The sequence below is a fragment of the Heptranchias perlo genome, chromosome 4 (genome assembly GCF_035084215.1).
Source record: "Heptranchias perlo isolate sHepPer1 chromosome 4, sHepPer1.hap1, whole genome shotgun sequence".
In the NCBI taxonomy this organism is placed as follows: domain Eukaryota; kingdom Metazoa; phylum Chordata; class Chondrichthyes; order Hexanchiformes; family Hexanchidae; genus Heptranchias; species Heptranchias perlo.
In genome coordinates, this window is record NC_090328.1 from 45,018,958 (window position 1) to 45,043,244 (window position 24,287).

The following is a 24,287-nucleotide window of genomic DNA, read 5'->3' on the forward strand; positions in this document are numbered from 1 at the left end:
CTATTTAATTTGACTTATGAACTGCACTTTTATTTTTGGACACAGGCACTGCACTGGGACTTCAAATTCAATACCAAAATAGTCCAGTGTAATGGGAATAGTCTGACGGACTACAAAGATGTGTCCACTTATCTACGTAAGTGTATTCATGGGAAATGATGCGGATCCTATGATGTGCTCACATCCTCCCCAGCTTGAAAGGGTGGTCTTTCAAGGTGAATGACTACGAAAAATAAAAGGGAGTACAGGGGAACAAAAAAGAGTAATAAAAAAGAATCAATTATGAATGCCTTACAGTATTTGCCGATGGTAATTTTGCAAGTACAATGGCAAGTAAAAAAGGGTTTCTTTTATATCAGAGCAGAATTTTAAATATCCAAATTTCTCTTTGTTTGTTAAATACTAGCGCAACAATTCTGAAAGGACACCATGTCTTGTTTTTGAAGCAGAAGGGTGGCACAAACTATATCATTTATCAGGGATCTTTCAGGCTGACATTGAAAAAGTTGAGGCCTCTGACCAATCAGTGCATCATGTCAGCACCTGAATTGTATCCTTTTCTGTCTATCACTTTGCAGGTGAAGCAGATGATTGTATTCAGTCACAGCAATGATTAATGAGTTCCTCTGTAGATTTGGGACAGCCTATCAATCATGTCATTAGAGAGAATGTGCCCTGAAAGAGGCAGTCCTCAGCCAAGGAATAACTGCATTCATCTTAATCTATGTATGCACCCAGCCAGCCAAGTCAGGGTCACTATGATGGAAAACAATAATCTTTTCTTGGACAAATTACTTTGCAAAGTCAGGCATTTCTTCAGATTCTGAACTGCATTTTTATTTTAGGATACTGACTGATGGTTTACCACTGAGACAATACTTCAGATTGAAAGTTATTTTAATGAACAATAATGTTACCACAAAATATACACAGGCAGGTGATGCATAGTGCTGCCACTTTCTCTAATGCTTAACACACTGCACTCTTTGAATATAGAAGTGAAGCTATTCCATGCTATAAAGCACCTATGCTACTGCATTTCACAAAAATATGTGTATGAGGAAGATTAGTGGGATAAGTTATGGCTGATACAATACATAATCAATAATCCAAATGCATTTAAGCAATTTGTTATTGCTTGATTTGTTAAATATTAAAGCATCTTGTATGTGCATCTGGCATGCATTTTTTCTGTCACATTACAATTTGTGTAACATTTCAACATTACACATGCATATAAAAATTTCTTGGTTGGCTTAAAATTTGTATTGATAAAGCAGCAATAATTGAGGTATGTAACATATGAATTAAACATGATAAAAGTGGGTAGATAAAGTTCTATTAAGGACACTTGAAAACAATGAGTCAAGCCATAAACAGTCACCAACAGATACCCAATAAAAGGAGAAGCCAAACCACGAACACCATTCAAACACTTTTTGAAAATCCTTTTTCTCCACTGACCTGAGCACTTACTACTGGAAATAGGATATTTGTCTGATTATCCCTCTGTGAAGTGCTTTGGGACATTTTTCTATGTTAAAGGTACAATATAAAAACAATTTGTTGTTTATTTTCTGTGTTTGAAATGTCTGTAGCAATATTTTCTGTCAGAGATCTGTGCCTAAATGAGAAGCATAAGCCTTGAGTTGATGCAGGTTTACAGAGCCACACTATTCACTAAAGAGACTTAAGCCAGCAGGCTATAGCTCCTCGCATGCACTATCGTGGAACTTCTAGAATTTTTTATGATGAACAACAATAATGGATATTCACAGAGCCTCCTCACAATGTAGAGTTACTGAGAACGAATCCCACCCAAAAGAATTCATTTTTAGGGCAATGAAAGTAACAGGATTTTTAAAAATAAATCATTAAACATAAGGTAAAGAATCAATTCTTCAACTGTATTCTAAGGTAATTTTCCTGAAAAACACAATTTAGGTTACAATATTTAAGCAGCCGTTTACAGCATGTTACACATGTGACAAATAAAACTTTTAAAAATGCCAAATGTTAAAGTGGAATCTTTGTGTTTTGTAAAGTATTTTAAATATTTGCAACAGCTCCCTTTCTTTTATCTGTTTATAGTGGCAACTCAAAAACAGATTCTTCATATAAACAAAAGATGTAACAACATCTGGAAGGTCTGTATCATTATTCAAGTTTGGAGGGAATTTCTTGAATTAAAATATTTTGCCAAAAAGTTCTGCTTAATACACTGAGTACTATTGCAACAATACTTGGTAAAGAAGGAAAACTGGAATAAAAGATTAAAGTTTTAGATTTCTTGACTTTTACTATAAAAAGCCACAACCTACACCGATGATCAATAAAGAGCTGATACCCCATACCACATGTAGAAATTACACTTTTTACAAATTCCAAAATGAAGATGGGCATCCCCCCCACCCCGCCCCGCATATGCCAATACCTGCTCTTTGTAACAGTGACTCTCCGTTAGCAATGCTATATATATATATTGCATCTAGCACATGTTTTGTCACACTTTGGGTGTCACACTATCAGTGCCATGCCAAATTTCTGTGTCACATTTACAAAAGAATAGGTAGGGATAACTCCAATTACTGAGACACAAGCAGGAATGATAACTACCAATCATGATGTTCAAAAAAGTACAAATCACTAATGCGCAGACAGTAACAGCTACCAATAAAAAAAGTGAAAAGGCGAACTAATCAAATCCTTTCGGCCAGCATCTAAACTGAAGCCATTACTGAAAATAAGATTTGTAACAATAATAAAGACATTAAAATTATAGAAATTTATAAGAAAATGATTAAACTTACCTCATATTATAGCATTTTCTGTTTAAAAATGCCTCTAATAGTGTTTCCGTTGGAGGTATGTGCTTAAAGCTGGAGATCTTTTAGGTTCCCAAACCGATCACTATTAGCTGAAGAAACTCAAGCTAATAGACTACAACGTGCGCCTATGATACAATTTCTCAATTAGAGCACTTGTACGTACAACTTCTAGAAATTGTTAGGATTGTCAGCAGGACTGGCCATTAACAGAGCATGCCTGTACTTTCTGATGGTAAGCCCAAACCTCTCCAATGGAAAATTACTGAGAAGGAAAACCCCCAGAGAAATCATTTTTAGGAGTATCCAGAATTTGCTTTTTTCAATGAAACATTACATCTTCAAATTTTCTGAGGTAACTTTGAAAGCAAAATTGGGCATACAAGGTCCTGCAACTACAGTCAGCAAGTACTGTAAGAGAGACGAACAGACACAGCTAAGCAGAAAAATGGTAACTGAGGATAGACACTGAGCATATTTTTGTATTTTGTAATATATTCTAAATGGTTACAGCAGCAGCATTTTTATGTTGACATGAACATATGCTATATGTTGTTTTTTAAGTCCGAGTATATAATCAGTAGCCGGAAGACTGCTCCATTTTTTCAGTTTGGAGGGAGGTTTGAATAAAAGTCTTGAATTTAAATTTTAAGTTTATTTTGGAAATTCTAAATACTGGTTCAGAGATATTTGGTCAAAAAGGAAAGATCAAAAATTAGTTTTCTTTAGTTTTAAATATTTTTTGGCTTTCACTACAAAAATCCACACCCTAAACAAATTGACAGTAAAGAGCTGCTCTCCCATCTTACATGTATGTTCATTTATTTACATAAGTATTGCTTATGAAGAAATACATTTATTTCTCTACCTGCAGTAGATGAGGAAAATACTATTTTTTATTCTCTAGGAACTAACTGAATAACTTACTTTACTGTATTGGGTAGATCTCTTATAAAGGTTTTACCAGATTCTTTCAATGGTGATGTGCACCACTCCTTCAGTTCCACCCCAGCATCAACAAACATACCCCCACTCCCGCAACAGGTTCACTATGAGCAATCTCATGCGAGACTCCTGTTTTTTTTAAAAATTCCAAAAAAAGGTAACTAACAACAGTAATAAAAAGATAAAGATGTGTGTTTGGTTGTTCGGTTACATTAATCTGGGTAAATTAACGAAAAAAATCTGCATCAAAAGCTCATTTCAATCAACATAACACAGGAACAATGGTTAAGCAAAGTAGATATGATTTGTAGCAATCCACATTGCTATTATACCTACCACCATAGCTAGTATTATGGCACTGGCTTTAAATGGATTTTCTTAAAGCCAAATAATACTGGACTGAAGAAAAATATAATTTTTCTACATTTTGTCAAAAAAAACAAGTAATAAAAGCAATAAAAAGATGTGTTTGCTATTTTTTTTCTGTTTCCCATAAATAATCTTACAATCTTGTATATTGGATCATAATATTTTTTACAGATTGATTGTCAATTTTACTTCCCTACTTATGCGTACCGTTTGTAAAGCGATGATTTTAAGTATTGCCCTCTCTTAACTTATCTTGTGCATGAAACTCACCTCCTGCTCCCTTGACCCCATTCCCAATAACTACTAACCACACAACTTATTTTCCTGGCTTTCATTCTAGCCGATGTCTTAAATGATTCTCTCTCCTCAGGTACTGTCCCCCGGCTTTCAAAACTGTTATCATCACATCCCTCCGACCTCCCTCTAACCTTGCAAACCACCACCCTCCAATCTCCCTTTCCTCTCCAAAGGTCTTGAATGTGTTGTCAGCTACCAAATCCATGCCCATCTTTCTTATAACTCCATGTTTGAATTTCTCTAATCACGTTACTGTCTCTGCCATAGTACTGAAGAACCCTAACCAAACTCACAAATAACATCCTCTGTGACAGTAACCGTGGTGCATTATCCCTCCACATCCTCCTCAACCTGTCTACAGTCTTTGACATGATCAACCACAACATCCTCCTCCAATGCCTCTCCTCCATTATCCATTTCAGTGGGATTGCCATCGCTTAGTTGCACTCGTACACATCCAATAGTAGCGACAGCATCTCCAGCAATAGCTTCTGTCCCATCCCCACATCTTTATCTCCAGAGTCTCCCACGGATCTGTCCTTGATCACCCCGTCATCTACCTGATACCTTTTGGTGACATCATCTGTAGACATAGGGTTCACATGTACAGTGCTGACACCCAGCTGTACCTCTTCACCACCTGTCTCAACCCCTCCACTGCCCTTGTGTTGTCAGACTGCTGGTCTGATATCTAGTCTTAGATGAAATGCAATTTCTTCCAATTAAACACTGGGAAGACTGAAGTCAACGTCTTTGCCCCACTCCTCCCCACAAACTCTGTACCCTTGCTACTGATTATAGCCCCCTCCCTAGCCATTGTCTATGGCTAATGCAGACTGGTCACAATCCTGGCGTACTAATTGACCCTGGGTGAGCTTCTAACCCATATACTCTCTATCAGAACGCCAACCCTCACCTCTAACACCACCCGTTGCCCCTGCCTCAGACCATCTGAAACCCTCATCCATGTCCTTGTCACCTTCAGACTTTATTCCAATTGTCCTACCCCCCACCCCTGTAAACTTCAGCTCATTCGAACCTCTAATGCCTGTATCCTATACTGCACCATGCCCGCTAACCCAACACCCCTGTTCTTGCTATTGTGCATTGACTCCAGGTTCCCCAATGCCTCGAATTTAAAATTCTCATCCTCATGTTTTAATACCTTCATGGCCTCACTTCCCCATCTCTGTATTTTCCTCCAGTCTTACAACCCCCCTTCCCCCAAACTCTCCGTTCCTCAGACTCTCGCCTTTTGTGCAATCTCCTCCCTTTACTCTCCCATCCATTGATAGTCATGCCTTTAGCAGCCTAGGCCCCAAACTCTAGAATCCCCTCCCTAAATCCCTCTGCCTCTCCTACTCCCTTTCCTCCTTTAATGCCCTCCTTAGAACCCCCCTTCTTGATCAATACTCATAATAAAGTGTCCGTCAAAACTCTTTTTTGTTTGTTTTGTAGCCAGAACGTGATGACATTAACAACATTCCCCCAACAAAAAATGGTTTAGGAATTTCTTTTCCCCCATTAAGACAGATCATTTTAACAGTTGATATTTCTAAACGTTAAAAAAATTGTAAGTTGGCAAATAAAAATTGGTTAAAACTAGCACTTCATCTTTTATATTTTGAAACAATGGCACCTAAATAACCATCTAAATGTGGAATAAATGTATTTACCAGTCACAAAAGGAGAATAAAAGGATGGTTTGAGGTTATACTTGAAACAATCATGACCTAAATCATGCCTGCTAAATATAGATCTACTGAAATAATTTTCTCTCAGCCAAGGTATATTTTGAAATGATATTGGTTCATAAAACTTTTTTAAGTCTGCACTTTGTAGCTTAAATTACAAGTTGCTCAATAAAACAAATTTTTAATATATTGAATTGCATTGACAAATAAACTATTCACAAGTGAATAATTTTGAACAATATTGAAATGCAGAATATTTCAATTAATTGTCACTTACTTTTCTGTGCATAATTTTCTTGCTTTTTGTAGTTGGGCTTCAATCCACTTAGGTTTTTGTTTTTCCAGACAATGGATGACCTTCTGTATTATTGGTTTGGGACTTCCCTTTTGCTGTCCCATAATGCTCTGCAGACATTCACTCAGTAAACCCAGTTTCTCTTTACTCCATCTATCTATTGTAACACTTGTCAAAAACTCTATGACATTTCCATCTTCTAGTGTTTGGCAAATAATCACAATAAAATACCAAAGAAGGCATGATTTTCTAAGCTCAGGAATATTGTTACGAAGTTTTTTTTCTGCCAGGTTGAAGAGGTATTTAATTGGTGACGGCAATGAAGCAATTGCTGCAGGCAGGTTACCAATTACAACTGAAACAGCTTGAGCTACAAGTCTTGTGAAATCTGAAAGGAAAATATTAATGATCATAATTGGTACTATTACTCTTAACATCTTTTGCAGAACTATGTCTCTATATGGCTACAGTAAATTAATCATTTCAGCTAATTTATAAAGTTTTATCAGTGTAATTTTCTGTAATATGGGTCCCGATTTTATCACATGGCAGGATTGTTCTGTGCGAGGGGCCTGGGCGAGCAACAAGCTGACATGTCGAGGCCAAGAGAGATTTTAACTCCAGGTCCTCATTTCTATATGCAGGCCCTGACTCCCACCCGAACCTGGCAGAAGTGTCACTACCTGGCTGGCGGGCGGGCGGGAGCAGATAGTTGGGCGGCAGGAGGCCACTGCCAGGGACTTGCGGAAATATGCCCCGGCAGTCAGGTGTTTGGGGGGGGGAGCTGGAGGCAATCGCAATCAGGAAGGGGAAAACCCAGGTGCAAGGGAGGCCCACGGTTTCCTTGTGGGGCCTAAAGGAGCACTGCTCCTCCTGGCCCACAAGGAAACCTAAAAAATCTTTTTAAAAACTTACCTGCCTGGATTTCTTCTGGCCCTCGATCCAGCTTCCGGCAGGGAAACCATCACTGCTCCCCCGCTCAGGCCTCCAGTTAAAATAGCAGATCAGGTGCCGATGATGTAATTGGAGCCCGATCTGCATATTTAAAGAGGACCCCGCCGGCTTGGAGCAGGTGTCCTTGCCACCTGCAATTTAAAATGCAGTCAGATCAGGATGGGAAAGGAGTGGGTAAGACTCCCACTCCATTTTAATTGCCCGGTAGCCTGGTTTCCGCCAGGCGTGGGGGTTTTAATCAGGGCCATTATTCCTGTTGAGATTGTTGATTGATAAGTGAGACCAAAATGGCTGAGTATTGTATCAAAATCGCCCTGGTATAAGTTCTCCTGAACTGAAAATCTTTCAGTATATGTTATTACCCAACCTTCAATGTTGATGTCATCTGCATCCGATACATGTTAGTATTTCCAGAATATAAGCAGTGTTTTGGGTAATCTGTCATAAAGTGAACTTAATTCAGAAAAACTAAAACTCATATCAACTGTATTGCAAACTTTTTAACAAACTGTTTAATCATAAGCTTTGAACAAGTTATTTCATGTAGCTCATATCTAAGTACTCTCTATGACCACAAATCAAATACAATTAATTATTTATCCCATTCTTACAACTCTACATAATAGTTATTTTAAAAAACTATTCATTGCTAGGAGCCGCATGACTCATTTTCATAACCAGAAAACAAGACATTCAATTTAATTTATCAGCTTCAACAAAAGACACCTACTTTTTCCAGATTCTCTTCTTTTAAATTCCCTTGGTACGTAATCCCATTCTTTGGGAATTTTACTGAGCAAGCTTTCAGGAAGCATTTGCTTATGATGATATGTGCCAGAATTCTCTACTGCTTGCCAAACAAGAACCAAGGAGATGATCTGCTTCAGAATTGTCTTGATCGCTTTGGATATGAAGTGTTTCAGGCATCTTAGCACCTCTGACTTATCTGCAGCTGTAAATGGTGATAACATTAATCAACTTCCAGACTTAATAGTTAAGATAAAGACCATTTAATATTCATACACACAGGAATCCTGTTATAGTAAGTCTTTTTTGCCAACATAAAATATAACTTCATCAGGAGTTTCACTGTATTAGCGCTAGTTGCCTTCATTTTACTCACTAGCATTTTAACAAAGAAAGGCAATTTCAGGTTTGGTTTCAGTAAACAGTCACCTCATCTCTAAAGCTCTGCATTCTCAACATTCATTCCTTTCATCCAAAGAAATTGCTAAATTCATTTTTTTTCAGATTATGAGCCTAACTGTGTATTCTGCAGAAAACTATTGATTGCGGGTATGGAAGGGTTGTCTTATGAGAAAAGATTGAACAGGTTGGGTCTATACTCATTGGAGTTTAGCAGAATGAGAGGAGACCTTATTGAAAAATACAAGATTCTGAGGGAACTCAATAGGGTAGATGCTGAGAGGATGTTACCCCTCATGGGGGAATCTAAAACTAGGGGGCATCGTCTCAGAAAAAGGGGTTGCCCGCTTAAGATGGAAATGAGGAGGAATTTCTTCTCCCAGAGGGTCGTGAATCTTTGGAATCCTTTACCCCAAAAAGCTGTGGAGGCTGAGTCATTGAATACATTCAAGGCTGAGTTAGACAAATTTTTGATCAGCGAGGGAGTCAAAGGATATGGGGAAAAGGCGGGAAAGTGGAGTTGAGGTAAAAATCAGATCAGCCATGATCTCATTGAATGGCGGAGCAGGCTCGAGGGGCCGAATGGCCTACTCCTGCTCCTATCTTTTATGGTCTTATGATTCAAAATCTTGTTGGTACATTGACATGAACAGATTAAAAGGTGTAATTGTGAGCATTGACCAGTACACAAACACTAAATTATTTTATTAATTAACTAAAACATTACTGTATTATATCAAGCAGCTACTTAGAAATGTGTTTGTCATCAGATGTACCTGTTTTTTGGCAGCAGAGCTAGAGGTCTCGATCAATTTATGGGGCTAAATTGCAACTAAAATTAAAAGGACAATTGTTTAACAGAGTTGTAATTAGTTATTTAAGTTTAATACTCTGTGAGTAATTCTCACAGTTATCCTACAATTAGCCTCAATATGCTTGAGGTAGGGAGAGGTAAAGTCAGCTACTGAACCCCACCAGAAACTGCGCATGTGTGTTTATCAAGTCAGAATTGAGCTTGGCCGTGATGCCCACCATGATCAAACAGCCTGCGAATACTTGCTGTCTAGGCTGACATGAAGAAATTCCACTTGGCTGAGATGTCGGAAGGCTTCCAGTCACTTCCTTCAGGAGAGGACAGGAGAAAAGGGGAAACAATTGGGAAAGAAAGGGAGAAATACACAAACGTGCAAATATTATTTGAAAGCAAATGGGGCTAATTTTGAAATAAACATCCCAAACTGAAATGTAGAACCCGATATTAGGAGGGAGGTGGGTTGTCAGTGGGGGGGTTGACTGGGCGCATGGGTAACCCACACAGTAAAATCGGTGGGTTCCCCACACGATCGTAAGTAAATTGAAGCCACTTACCTTGGCTTCCGGGTTTCGGGCTGGAAAGCTGCGCAGCGGGCGGACTGCGCACCCGCATCATAGGCTGTCAGCTGGAGGAGCCCTATTTAAAGGGGCAGTCTGCCACTGACTGATGCTGCAGAAAGGAGCCAAAATTACAGCATGGAGCAGCCCAGGGGGAAGGCTGCTCCTAGGTTTAATGATGCCTCACTCCAGGTCCTACTGGAGGGGGTGAGGAGGCGGGGCAGGACAGAGATCTTCTCCCCGGCGGATGGGAGGAAGTGGTCTGCCTCTGCCACCACGAAGGCCTGGCTCGAGGTGGCAGAGGAGGTCACCAGCACCACCAACATATCACGCACCTGCATACAGTGCAGGAGGCGCTTCAATGACATAAGTAGGTCAACCAAAGTGAGTACACTTACTCACTCCCCTACACTCCGTATGCCACATCACCGCCCCCACCCCACATCTCCTTCTGCACTGCCAACACTACTCTATCACATCACTCCTCACACCCACTCAAAGCTCATCCTCATCTTACCTGCAATTACTCACCTCGCCAGTACTCATCCCACCACTACCACTCAACACAATCCTCATACAATCTCATGGCTCTGTCTCATACTCACCCTCTCATGCATCTCTTCACGGTCAGCCTCACCCCACCTGCCACTACCTGTGCTGCAGCCACAGGGCATGCATCACGTATGTGTAATAGGAAGCGTAAGGCAAACGTGTTGTGAGCATGAAGGGGATGCACAAGGGTGTTTGAGGGTTTGCCATGATTTCTGATCAACTCACATTACATATTACATTGTCACCACTACTGCCACGTCTTGGCCATTCTTGACTGGCTTGCGCAAGAATGCCCTTTCATGAAGTTCTCCATGAACACCCTTGATGCTACCCATTGGATCACCCTACAGTGGGTCTATGTGTAGTTGCACGACTACTTTGAGCAAGTGCCTGTTGCGCAGCACTGTGTTGTGTAGCTTCACGTGGCGGAGGTGGACGGCATGCCCGGCGAGGCTGGTGATGTTGCTCGTCCTCCAATGGAGTGATGAATGCAGCAATGGACCCACCCCCCCATCCTGACGGTGTGAGTGTGAGGGGGTCCACAAAGTAGGTAAATGTGTTTGGACAGCAGAGTTTAGGGTATGATTTAATAATTTGGAGTGTGGAGTCAACGGTGTGGCAGGCAAAACTTTGTCTGAGGTGACAGTGTTCCCTGCTGCAATGAATGAGGGTTTACCCGGCACCTGTTAAATGGACCTTTGCAGCTCCCACTGGCTGCTGGCTGCAACACGTCTGTTTCAACAGGGAATGTTTCCCCCAGCATGGGAAACACGCTCTGGGTAGTCCAAAATCCAAATCCTCCTAAAATCTCCAACTAATGAGGTCTGTAAACGACCTCAAGTACCCAGATAATGATCTTAAGTGGGATCCCGCCGGCTTTGATTGCCGGTGGGAGTCCCGCATGCGGGGGCTGCGCGCGCACCGATTCGCGTCATTGGGGAACCCAGAAGTGATGGGTTGGAGCCGGGCTCCAGACCCGCTCCGGGAATCCCCAATTTTAGGAGCCCCCCCGCCACGAACGCACCCGCTTGGCCATCCGAAAATTGACCCCGTAGATTTTTTTTACTGGCAAGAAGTTAGGGGGCTGAAAATCAGCAAGGCCAATATCCCAATGTAAGTGCCAGAATCGAGGACTCAGCAGGCAGGTCATGGGAATGCTTAGAAAGCACAAAGGGGAAGCATTTTAAAGACGTACAACGGGCGCAAATGGCTTCCATCCAATTTCCTTGCTCAGAAAATTCCCTATGCCATTTATACACTGCCAATGAGCTGAAAACGGCTGGCCCCCCTATTCATTATGTTTAAAAATTCCAGCATTTAAAAATACTCACTTAGTTTTGGTATCAGTCAAAAATTGCATATCCCTGGTGTTTAGTTTGCAGTTTTAAAAAATAATTCTGGTATTAATACATGGAATTGGTGACTAGAAAATGATATCACTACTCTGCTTCCTAAGAATTGTTTCTCCCATAAGTTCAAAACCAATATAAATTGTTTTCAACTTCTTTTCAACTCAAAAGATTTTTTAAAAAGTTATTCGTGAAAAAAACTGTCAGTGGCTAAGGTCTGTTTCTTAATCAAATTACAGTACAATTTTCAGCATTAATTGGCATAAAAGTCACAAATAGATTATAATGTTGTTACATCACACCTGATAAACAATACAACTGATTCCACAGCTGGTGTTTGTCCATATAGCCTTCAAGAACAACACTGAGACATCTGGGCAACGATTTGCAGTATGTCATCACCATCATGATTGCTTCTATCAATTTGGACTGTTTATCATTGTTTTTTCCTTTTGTCTGTATAGTATCAAACTTCTCTTGATCAATAGCTAGAAAACAAAACATGCAATATGTTTTCAGAAAGAACATTCATACTTTGAAACTCATTCAACCGACAAGATTTGAACAGCTGACTTAGGCAATATTTGCTGAGAACGTGAAACAGGAACATCAGTGAGACAGCTAATGTTTGAAATTATGAAAGTCAATGTTCAGACCAGATGTCTGATGAGTGCCCAGAGGAAGATGAGATACTCTTCCTGAAGTTTAAGTTGAGCTTGGTTAGAGCAGTATAAGATGCCAAAGGTGAAAAGGTCAGTGTGGAAGTGGAAGAGGTAGCTGAAATAGTGAGCTATAGGGAGATCATGAACATGAACATTACAAATAAAACACAAATATTCAGCAAAGCAATTCAATATCTGCATTTGATTTTCCTCAACATTGAGATTACATCATAAATTTTTTCATAATTCAACAAAGTCACTTCTGATGCTCATAATTCTTGGAAAGTCCAATTGTGATATCATCCTCAGTTTACACATAATGTGCCATCTTTTCCTCAATCAACATATTTTCCTCATAATTCCTCACATAATTCTTTTTTGGTGAACTTTTGTAAGGATATCGTTGCTGAGGAAGGCAACGTGTTTCTACTTTGGGATTTCGTCATAAGTATTAAGAACTGTCAGGTCAGGTCTAGCAAAGCAACATATAATATAAAGCTCCTAATACTTTCTTCCAACAATATTTCATACCCTTACTTTATAAGTTCGTGCCTGCATGCAAGACATGGACAACATCCAGGCTTAGGCTGATAAGTGGCAAGTAACATTCGTGCCAGACAAGTGCCAGGCAATGACTATCTCCAACAAGAGAGTCTAACCACCTCCCCTTGACATTCAACGGCATTACCATCGCCGAATCCTCCACCATCAACATCCTGGGGGTCACCATTGACTAGTAATTTAACTGGACCAGCCACATAAATACTGTGGCTACAAGAGCAAGTCAGAGGCTGGGTATTCTGCAGCGAGTGACTCACCTCCTGACTCCCCAAAGCCTTTCCACCGTCTACAAGGCCCAAGTTAGGAATGTGATGGAATACTCTCCACTTGCTTGGATGAGTGCAGCTCCAACAACACTCAAGAAGCTCGACACCATCCAGGACAAAGCAGCCTGCTTGAATGGTACCCCATCCACCACCCTAAACATTCACTCCCTTCACCACCGGCGCACCGTAGCTGCAGTGTGTACCACTCCAGCAACTCACCAAGGCTTCTTCGACAGCACCTCCCAAACCCGCGACCTCTACCACCTAGAAGGACAAGAGTAGCAGGCACATGGGAACAACACTACCTGCACATTCCCCTCCCAGTCACACACCATCCCAACTTGGAAATATATCGCCGTTTCTTCATCGTCGCTGGGTCAAAATCCTGGAACTCTCTACCTAACAGCAGTGTGGGAGAACCTTCACCACATAGACTGCAGCGGTTCAAGGGCAATTAGGGACGGGCAATAAATGCTGGCCTTGCCATCGACGCCCACATCCCATGAATGAATGAAAAAAATAAGAACATTAGTATGACTTTTTTCCATTTGATATGCAAGCCATTCTATGGCCCCTCTAAGTTAGATTGCCAATTTGTACCAAAAAATGGGCAGTTTTGTATTAGTCTGAACTTGATTGAAACTCAATTTCCAGAATTTAGAAATAGAATACTTAAATACTTGTATTTATATAGTATACTATCAATACAAAATGTCTCATAGAATCATAGAAAATAGGAGCAAGAGTAGGCCATTCGGCCCTTCGGGTCTGCTCCGCCATTCAAAATGATCATGGCTGATCGTCTAACTCAGTACCCTATTCCTGCTTTTTCCCCATATCCCTTGATCCCTTTAGCATGAACGAATAAACAAAATAAGAGCATCAGTATGACTTTTTTCCATTTGATATGCAAGCCATTCTAATGGCCCCTCTAAGTTAGATTGCCAATTTGTACCAAAAAATGGACAGTTTTGTATTAGTCTGAGCTTGATTGAAACTCAGTTTCAAAACACTTCATGCAGCAAATTACTTTTACGTAGGCAGAAGAAACTGTGTTAAAGCACTATGCCACCTAGTTTACCTGGTCCTTTTCAAATTTAGAATTGTATTTGAGATATCCACACATCTGTGGATGCTTCCGAAGTCTTTTAAAGATATCAAAATTACTTGGAGAGCATTATTGCGGTTCAACATTTTGCACATAAATTACTGTTTAGAAAGTATCAGTAGGATGTCGGAAAGTTACTTTCAACACCAAACATTTTGAAAAACTAAAATGCTAGAAATGCTTGGAGACAGGCTTTTACAACAATTACAGCTGCATTATTCCAAACTGCTCCTTCGTGATATCACCGGAGCAGAATTTCATGCAGCACAAATTCGATGCAAAATATCTGTTACTAGTCTATTCCTGAGCAGAAGTTTGAAAGCCTGAAACATTGCAACTAGAGAAGATTGAGAGACAGAAATGGGTTTAAAGACAGCTATCTTTTCTGTCATTTATAATAATTCAACAGCTGAAATAAATACAGATCCTCTTTAATCAATTACACTAAAACCAGGTGCCATTTTGTCAGATCGAGTAATACCCATTGTTATCATTAAGCTTTTTTTAGTCAGACAGCCTTGGTTGATACTCACTAAGAGAGCTGATGGTGCTGCCACCCAGAGACCATCTATGGCCTGAACTTAAAATTTTAAAAATGAACCATTCATTCACTCGATTTTATAATTGATCAAGATAGCATTAGTCAACTAATATTTTTTAAAGTCCGTCATTGTTACACATAGAGTTGAACTTTTTCTGTGCTAGTTTCAGTGCACCACTTAATGCATTCATGTCAAATTCCTGCATGTGCTATTTTAACAAAGTTATTAACCCATTTAAAATGAATGACTTAATAACTTTGTTAAAACTATCATGGTGGAATTTGAGACAAATATCTTATTCAAGTGCAGTAGAAATAGTGCACCAAGGAATTTCAATCCCATAAGGTTATCAGAATAAAACCTCTCAAAACAAAATCACTTTTTTTTGTAACAGTAAAGCATAAAATGTTTGACAACATCATCTGAACTAATAGTGTACATTATATCGATTATGCATGGTTAAAAGTGACTGTTAACAAGTTTTGGGTCTTCCCTAGATAGTCTCTCATACAGCAGTGCTGGTCACTCCTATAAGCGGTCTGAATGTCATACATCAGATACCGTCCACTATCTAATTATATGATAGCGTAACTGTGAATATAACAAAACTTGATATTGTGTCCTTTACACATGCCCTCACGTGCACTTTTCCAATCTTTCCAAAGGCGAACTGAAACACTTTAGTGAGACAATGCCAGATACTGGACCGCAGCTATGGTACAGATAGCAAGTGAACGTACAGAGTAAATGTCATAATCAAATCTCATCTCAATCCAACTAACTACAGAACCTACCTCAAGGACAAGAAAAATAATAAAATTATGCCATATTATTCCTATAAGTGCATTTGCTTAACATTCCCTTGTTAGCCTACTGATTCTGTCACTACACCTGCCCACCTCACTTCCCGCCTTTGGGTTTGGGTTTAAAGAAAACATCTCCTGCTATTCTTAACATTAGTAAGGGCCATCCGGGCTTAATAAGCCTAGGATGAGACAATTGCCCGTGTTGTCTACTTTGGAGTAGCCACTGAGGGCTCGATTTTCAAGCTGAAGTGCGGGTGCGTTGAGGGCGGGGTGCTCCGAAAATCGGGGAAATCCTGAGTGGCTGAGGAAGCCGGCTCCAACCCGCCAACTTACGGGTTCCCCAGAGATGCGTCTATGTGCGCGCGTGCCTCACGAATGTGGAAGTCCCACCGACAATTAAAGCTGGCGGGATGATAGTTTAAGTATTGAAGTAGTTAATTTCATGGTGATTGAGGCAGGGGACCGATTTTCATTTGGCCTCAGAGTGTTTCCCGTGCTGTGGGAAACACTCCATGTTTTAGGGGATGTGTTTTAGCCAGCAGCCAGTTGGACATTGAAATGCTTGTTTGACAGTTGGGGATAAAAGGTGAGTTATTGCAGCAGGGCACTCTGTTCTTTCGGACAAACTTTTGGCTGGTAGATCTTTGTGTTTACACTGAAAATTCTTAGTTTCCAATCAGAATTGTTCTGTTGACACATATTTACCAACTTTTCGGACCCCCTCAAACTGACACCATCAGGATGAGGGGGCGCCATGGCTGCATTCACCACTACATCCGAGGACGAGATACATCACCAGCCTCGCCAGGCACAGCGTGCATTTCTGCCACTTGGAGCTCCACAACACAGTGCTGCACCACAGGCACCTGCACAAGAGTATAGAGGGCAACAACAGAGAAAGCAACTTCGCAGGAGGCACTACCCTCGCCAGAGGGTCTTTAGACCAAGGCTCAGCTTCCTGGACCTCCCTGAGGAGCAGTGCATACGGAGGCTGAGAGTGAGTCGCCAGGTGGTCGCAGACATTTGCAGCCTCCTTCATGCTGAGCTGCTCCCGGCTGTGCCGAGTGGCATCTCATTACCCATCGCTGTCAAAGTCACCACTGCCCTCAACTTCTTTGCTTCTGGACCATTCCAGGGTGCCACCGGTGACATCGCCGGGGGCCCTCAGTTGTCTGCACACAAGTGCATTAGGCAGGTCATCAACGGCTTGTTCTGCAGGGCCTCGCACTACGTCAACTTCCCCATGGACGACCTCGGCCAGGTGGAGAGGGCAGTGGGATTCCACTCTGTGGCTGGCTTCACACGGGTGCAGGGTGCAATCGATTGCACCCATATAGCAATCAGAGCACCTCCACACGAGCCAGGACTGTTCATCAACAGAAAGGGGTATCACTCCATCAACGCTCAGTTCGTTTGTGACCACCGCAAAAGATTCCTTCACATGTGCGCCAGATTCCCTGGCAGCTGCCAAGATTCCTTCATTCTGAGGGAATCCAACATCCCGGGGCTCTTTCACGCACCGAACACCCTTAAGGGCTGACTCCTCTGGGACAAGGGATACCCCCTGCACACGAGGCTCATAACACCTCTGAGGAACCCCATCACCAAGCAACAGCATCGATATAACGACAGCCACATTGCTACCAGGTCTACAATTGAGCATGCTATAGGGCTGCTCAAGATGCGATTTAGGTGCCTTGATCGTTCTGGGGGAGTTCAATACGCACCAGACAGAGTGGGACGCATTACAGTAGTGTGTTGTGTCCTGGACAACATGGCACAACAGAGAGGGGTGCCGCTTGAAGAGGCCCCTTCCACATCTGCCATCCACATTGAGGAGGAGGAGGAGGCGGAGGAGGATGAACTCATGGGCAGAGTAGCGGCTCACCTGGCTGCTCGTGAGGCCAGGGAGTCACTGATATGTGAACGGTTATCCTAACATCAGAAAGAGTGAAGAGTCCAGTCCTCAGACCATCTGGAAAGAGCAGCGTCAACACCAGCACCCCCCCCCCCCCCACTCCCTGCACAAAACAGTCCTGCAACTACACATACACCCACTGTAAAGTGTCCCATTACGTGGCATCAAGTGTCGGCGTTCATGGTGAAGCTCATGAAAGGGCCATATCACAAAAGCCAGTCAAGAATGGGCAACACATGGCAGTAGTGGTGAGAATGATAACATTTAATGTGAATATAACAAAAACCAAATATAAATGGAAAACATGACAGTCTGACAGACACCCTTGTGCATACCCTTCATGATCACAAATCCTTAGCCTTCCTCTTCCTACTGCTCCTACATGGTATATCCCCTGTGGCTGCAGCAGAGGTAGTGGCAGGTTGCTCATGTTCATGCCCTGACTGCTTAGATGCTTTCGGCCTATGCCCGCTGGGGTTTGCAGCCTGTGAGGGCCCTCCAAAGACTCCTCCACCTGCACCTGTGCAGGGGCAGACTCGGCAGCCTGGAAAGGCGACAGCATTGCAGGTACTGGTTGAGAGGGGGGCATCGGGTGAGATGTGGGAGCGCTTTGAGTGGCGACCATACTTTCATGTCCCTTTTCGCCATCATCCCTCTTCTGGGCCAGGCCCACATTACTCTACCACCTTGCTGGAGAACAGTTTGGAGGACATGTGTGATGTGTTGGGAGGCCACTTCTAAAATATCTGTCAGCCTGTTTAAGGTGGCAGAATGTTGTTCATCCTGAGTCCGAATGACCGTTGTCAGGGCCCGAATAGACTCATTTGTGAGCCGTGCTTGAAGCTCAATGGAGGCTGCCATTCTCTCTATCGCAGACATTCCTGCACCTACCTGTGCTGCCATTCCACTAATGCAGGAGTTGGACTCTATCCTCTGCACTATTGTGGAGAGTGTGCATGGCACTTGTTCCAGTACCTCGCAAATGTGCTGCTGTCCCTCGATCATTCTCCTTTTAAAGGATGGCCCCCGGGGTTCAGCATCCACATCCAGTTGAGCAGAGCCTGAAGAGGAGTGGGCCCACTGACGCAGACTCTCTGCTGCTGTACCTGCTACCAGTGTCTGCTCGTGCTCACTTGTATGTGGTAACTACCAGGTGCCAACCCAACTAACTGATTACTAGGATCCACCAAGGTGTGAGTAACTGCGCTGGTGGATGGCTCGCTATGATGTGACGGTGCACCCTCAAATGCCGGGAGCTCCTCTGAGGAATTGCCCTCTGCTGTCACTGTGGTCATTGAAGGGCCTATAAGAGAACAGAAGGCAATATTAAGCATCATCACAGATGTGTCATGTTGTGATAATCATACTGAGGTGTTCAACATGCCAATCATTGTTAACATCAATTCATGTTGTGTGTGATGAATGTTCAAGTTGTGTCACCAGTCACCTTTGGGGTGCCAGTCTCGGCATCCCCGACAGACAGGCACTCGAGGGTGCGGCTGATCTCCAGCGCCTCCTGCTCTGCGTCTGTGAGGACCGCTACTTATTGTGGCCCCCCTCCAGTCCTCGCCCTCTCGTGTGCATTTTGCTTCTCCTAAAAGGGGAGAAAGTACAAATGTGTGAGTGAGTGATGGTGAAGTGGCCAACCGATGAATGCATTGCTTTGGGTGAGGCTGACCGTGAAAGAGATGCATTAGAGGGGGGGAATATGAGACAGAGACATCACATTGGATGAGGATTGGGGTGAGTGGTAGTGGTGGGGTGACTAATGGGGAGGTGAGGAAGTGCAGTTAAGTTGAGGATGAGCCTTAAGTGGGGTGTGAGGAGTGATGTGATGGAATAGTCTTGGCAGTGCAGAATGAGCTGTGGGAGGGGCGGGGGGGGGGGGGGGGGGGGGTGCGGTGATGTGGTACACAAAATGCAGGAGAATCAATAAGTGCACTCACTTTTGCTGACCTAGTTAGGTCACTGAAGAGTTTCCTGCACTGAACTCGGGTGCGGGAGATGTTGCTGCTGCTGGTGACCTCCTCTATCACCTTGAGCCAGGCCTTCTTGGTGGCAGAGGCAAGGCACATCCTTCCGTCCGCGGGGTAAAACACTTCCCTCCTCCTCCTCACCCCGGCCAGTAGCTGCTGCAGTAAGGTATCATTAAGTCTTGGAGCAGCCTTGCCCCTGTGCTGCTCCCTTGTGCCTTTTTAGTCTTTGCTGCAGCAAAAGCCTTTGGAGCAATGGCCCTTTAAATAGAGCCGCTCCAGCTGACAGCCTGTCATGCGGGTGCGCAGTCCGCCCGTTGCGCAGCTTTCGGGCGGCAAACCCGGAAACCAGGTTTACGACCACCAATTAAATCGAGTTACCTGCGCGCCCATTGACCGTCCTGCCATCCCGTTGCCATTTGAAAATCAAGTCCCGAGTCTCAAATTTCCACAAACTGGCTTGTCTAGCTTTAATATGCAACTTCAATGTCTGCAGTCTATGGCTTTTTTAAAAACGTGTGCCAATTCACTTTGTTTTAAAACACATTATTTAAACATAGCTCATCCCCACTTCTTTTCCGTAAGGGAAAAAGTGATTGAACGTTTCAAAACATGATTGTGACTAACAATGCAATATTCTGAACAAATGTTAACAGCACGAATTGATTTCGATACACATTACTTGTTTGTTACATTCACTTGCAGTTTTCTGCAACATTGAGAATAAATTCAGTGACAGTTTGTAGTATTGGATATTTGAATCTTTGTACAATGTAATGAGATCGTAGAAGTTAAAGGTGATGTTATAATGGTAAAAGACCAGGGAAGGGTGAATTTCCATGGGGGTTGTCCTGCTTATCCACTGTAACTTCAGTGGAAGAGCCATGGTAACTGCAAAAATTGTGTAAATGACTTAGATATTCTAATGTTTTAAGTGGCAGAACAGTGGACATGTGATTCACAAGACAGCATACTTTGGGTAAAAAAAACAGAAAATGCTGAAAACTCGCAGCAGATCAAATGGCATTTGTGCAGAGGACAGAGGAGCTAATGTTTTGAATGGGTGCATCTGCAGTTTTTATTTTGCTTTTTAACATCCTAACGGAATTTGTTTTTCAGTTCTAAAGCAAAGTTACAGGAAACTTATGGTGCCTATTGTAACAATGTAATGCTTGGTTATTTTCCTAAAAATGCAACATGATTTTAATGAGAAACACATATAGCTAAGTGCTAGTCTTAATTGATGAGTTATCACTTTCAAATAATAAGCAAATCGTTGTTCTTCAGCCTTATGGATTGCTCTTACAAAGAGCCGGCATGGGCTCAATGGGCCAAATGGCCTCCTTCTGTGCTGTAACCATTCTATGATTCTAATCAATAAATTTACTGACGCCTAGTTTATAGCAGTAAAACATCTATCATCTTAACAGGAGACAGTAGGTGAGGAATATATGTCACATTTTCACAACCAGTGCCCCTTCAGTATTGAGTGTGTTAGTACAACCATACCACCAGATATAAAAACACACTAACATACCGGTATCTGATTGCCTGAATTGTTATACCATGAAAATGTTGGGAAATATCAGTATTTTCATGATGATAGTTTTCGGTTTTGTAAGAAAAAAGTACCCAGCACATTCTTGTGAGTTGATGAATTGCTACGGTTCACTGCTCAGTTTCTTTGTGGCCTCACAAGATGACGTACAATCTTAGTAACATTGTGCGGAGGCCACTTTCATGGTATATTTCTTTTTATATTATGTGATCATGCTACCATTTATTGTAGAAATGGTTTCTCCCTTAGAGGAAAGATTGGTCACTTGATAGATTAATAACTCCTGTCAGCACGTCCTTGAACTAATAGTAGCAGGTAGCAGGACATAATACAGTACAGCACAGAAGTACGAGGGTGGCTATGATCTTTCATTTGTCAGTCTTTGTGAAAGATGACAGGTATTTGAATAAGTAAGTAAATGCAATACCCTGATTCAGTAAAGAACATGATGGAAACTGAAGCCTTATTTGTACCTCTTTGACAAATGCCTGACTGCTTAAAAATGACAACACTAAATTAGGTATCATAGCATGTTGGCCTGATATTGTCTGTTTGATAAGTAACAGGAAGTCATTCTACAAGAAAAGATAATAAAAAAATTGATCTTTCACTGTAGACTGTAGTAATAATCCCAATGACTTTTAACCAAACCATTTCACACACTTTGTTCAGTTGGATAAAACCTGGCATTCTGCTACACTCATAAACCTTAAACCACCAGATTCATCATATTTCAATGAATGAAAATAATCTCACTTGTGATGCTAAACTCCCAAACACTTGAAAACTGAAATACAATAAAATTAAATACATAACCATAAAAATACGTACACAATGCAAATGTCTCCAAAATGGCCAGTTATTGGGCACACTTTTCAACTTAAAACCGACATTGCAGGTTGGGCGCCTATCATAAAAACGACCGGCTTTTCCTTTCTACTGAAATCTATGGAAAGGAAAATCAGGCAATTTCTATAATGGGTGTCTGACCCGCAACGCTGGTTTCACGCTTCGGCAGTATGTTCAAAATTACCCCCATTATTTTTACTTTAAGAGAGCCATAAACACCTACCTAAATTCAGGCATTTTTAGAAAACTTGTGATACTTATGGCCGTTTGTACCATTTACTACTAATGCACTTAACATTTTTTTTAAAGTAATAAAATCCACACTAGAAGCCTCTTTAAGGTAACATCTAAGTTGCAAATAAAACATTCTTCATATCCAATATCTACTATTGAAACTGTTTTCATGTACAATTATTTTGTTGAGATTAGTACTTACAATTAAGTAACTTTTGCAAAAATACCTTGTAAGGTACATCCATCTCATTTTAAAAACATTGAACTAAAAGTTTGGTGAATTTAAAGTGATATTTTTACATTTCCGTTCTGCTCACACTCCAACCTGACAATGATGATGTCACGACACTGCATTCTTGGCGGATAACAGCATCCATTTAGTAAAAACGGAATTCAGGTCACACATTTAAGGATTTCTTCTGCATTTTGAGTAGGTGGGACTAAGCGAAAAATTTGGAAATTTCAGGGTCATAGAAAATAAACAGTGATCATCCAAATAATTGTTGTAGGCAGTTTTGAAATATTTAAATGCTGCTTCATAATTAATAATAGCATTTTATCCAATATTAATAATGGCGATATTAAAAACAACAACCAAACTATGGGGAACTATAGCTTTAAGAGTGCAATGTCAAAGTATGTCCCCTGAGTATACTTGGTGGTATTATAAGCTATAGACACCTGAGAGCTATGGGATAATGTTATGAATTTGCGCTCCCAGTGAATATTAAAATTAATGCACTCAAACTCCTGCAGAGCCAGCTGTCATCAGTGCCCAAACTTACGATACATGCTCCCCACAGGCGCAGTGCCACACCAGGAGCGCAAATTCTATAGAACCGTTGAAGTTTGCAGCACAGACGATTCTTTCTTACAGCAATCCAAAACTAATGCCACTGCTCTGCTCTATCCCCAAGTCCCTGTATCAACCTCTGTTTCAAACAAGAGATTCACTTTACCCTGATATGATGCAATGATCTTTGCTGCAATTCGTAAAATGTATCCTATTACCTCAGCTCAACCAGTGGCATCTCAATGAGTTACAAGATGAAGGTAATTCTAAGAAAAGCACTATTAAAGAAAAGAAAACTCACACCGAGTTAAAGTAAGGTATTTATTTTCTTTCATTTGAAACAATTAATTCTTAGGCCTCGATATTAACGACCCATGATGGGAGAGAGCGAGTCCAGGGGGGGCGGGGGGGGTTTAAAAAAATTTCAACAGGGAACGCGTCCCCAACCCACCGCATACGCGCCTGTCGCCATTTTTACGCGGCGGGTAGCGTGCCGTGCGAGTGTCCCACCTTGGAGAGGCAGAACACTTCATTAACATATTTAATTCAGGCTTCCACAGTGCAATTGGGAGCCTGATTTAAATTTAACAGCTGCCGGATGGGTTTCCTGAGGCTTGGGAAAACCAGCTGTGAAAGGGAGGCGGGAGCTGCCAGCTCCACAAGGTAAGTGCCTTTTACAGCAATCCTTGTGGGCCAGGGGGGAGCAGGAGTACTCCCATCGGATGCTCATGAAAGGCTTCGGCCCCCGCCTGCCGATCGCAGCCTCTCTCTCCCCGCTCCCGCGATCGGCGGCCTCAGCCCCACCTAAGACCCAATTTCTCGCTCCCTCTCTTTAAACCCCCATCAAGCTCAATCTTTCATTCCCTCCTGATTGCCGCTCTCTTCCACACCCACCCCCCCCAGCAAGGCCCAATCTCTCTCTCCCTCTCTCCTGATTGTCACCCGCTACCCCCCATAAGCCCCAATCTCTCGTCCCCAAGGGTCCCCAGCTACAACCTCCTGCAAATTTGGCTGGCTGCTGGGCGGAAAATGGAAGAAAAAACTTATAATGAGGTCCTGCCATTAAATTCGGCAGGACCTCTGCATCTCCGACCTTGCTGGGTTTTCCCCGCGCTACCATGTACCCCCTCACCCTCCCCATAAATTTCAGGGCCTTAAAATATTTGCATTTTCAGGGCTCCAAATGCAATTTTTATTTTTTTTAAACTAAACATCTGAAG

The 24,287-nt window shown here is 42.0% G+C and overlaps 1 protein-coding gene across 5 annotated transcripts in view; it reads right to left on the reverse strand.

Moving 5' to 3' along the window:
• The window catches only part of kiaa0825 (KIAA0825 ortholog), a 415,583-nt gene that overhangs the window by 234,975 nt on the left and 156,321 nt on the right, over positions 1–24,287 (reverse strand). For all 5 annotated transcript variants that reach the window (XM_067982847.1, XM_067982846.1, XM_067982842.1 and 2 more), the window contains 3 exons: positions 12,100–12,285; positions 8,110–8,331; positions 6,408–6,813 (listed from right to left, as the gene is read on the reverse strand). In XM_067982847.1, the coding sequence (XP_067838948.1) occupies positions 6,408–6,813; positions 8,110–8,331; positions 12,100–12,285 (814 nt within the window). The remainder of the gene's footprint in view (positions 1–6,407; positions 6,814–8,109; positions 8,332–12,099; positions 12,286–24,287) is intronic.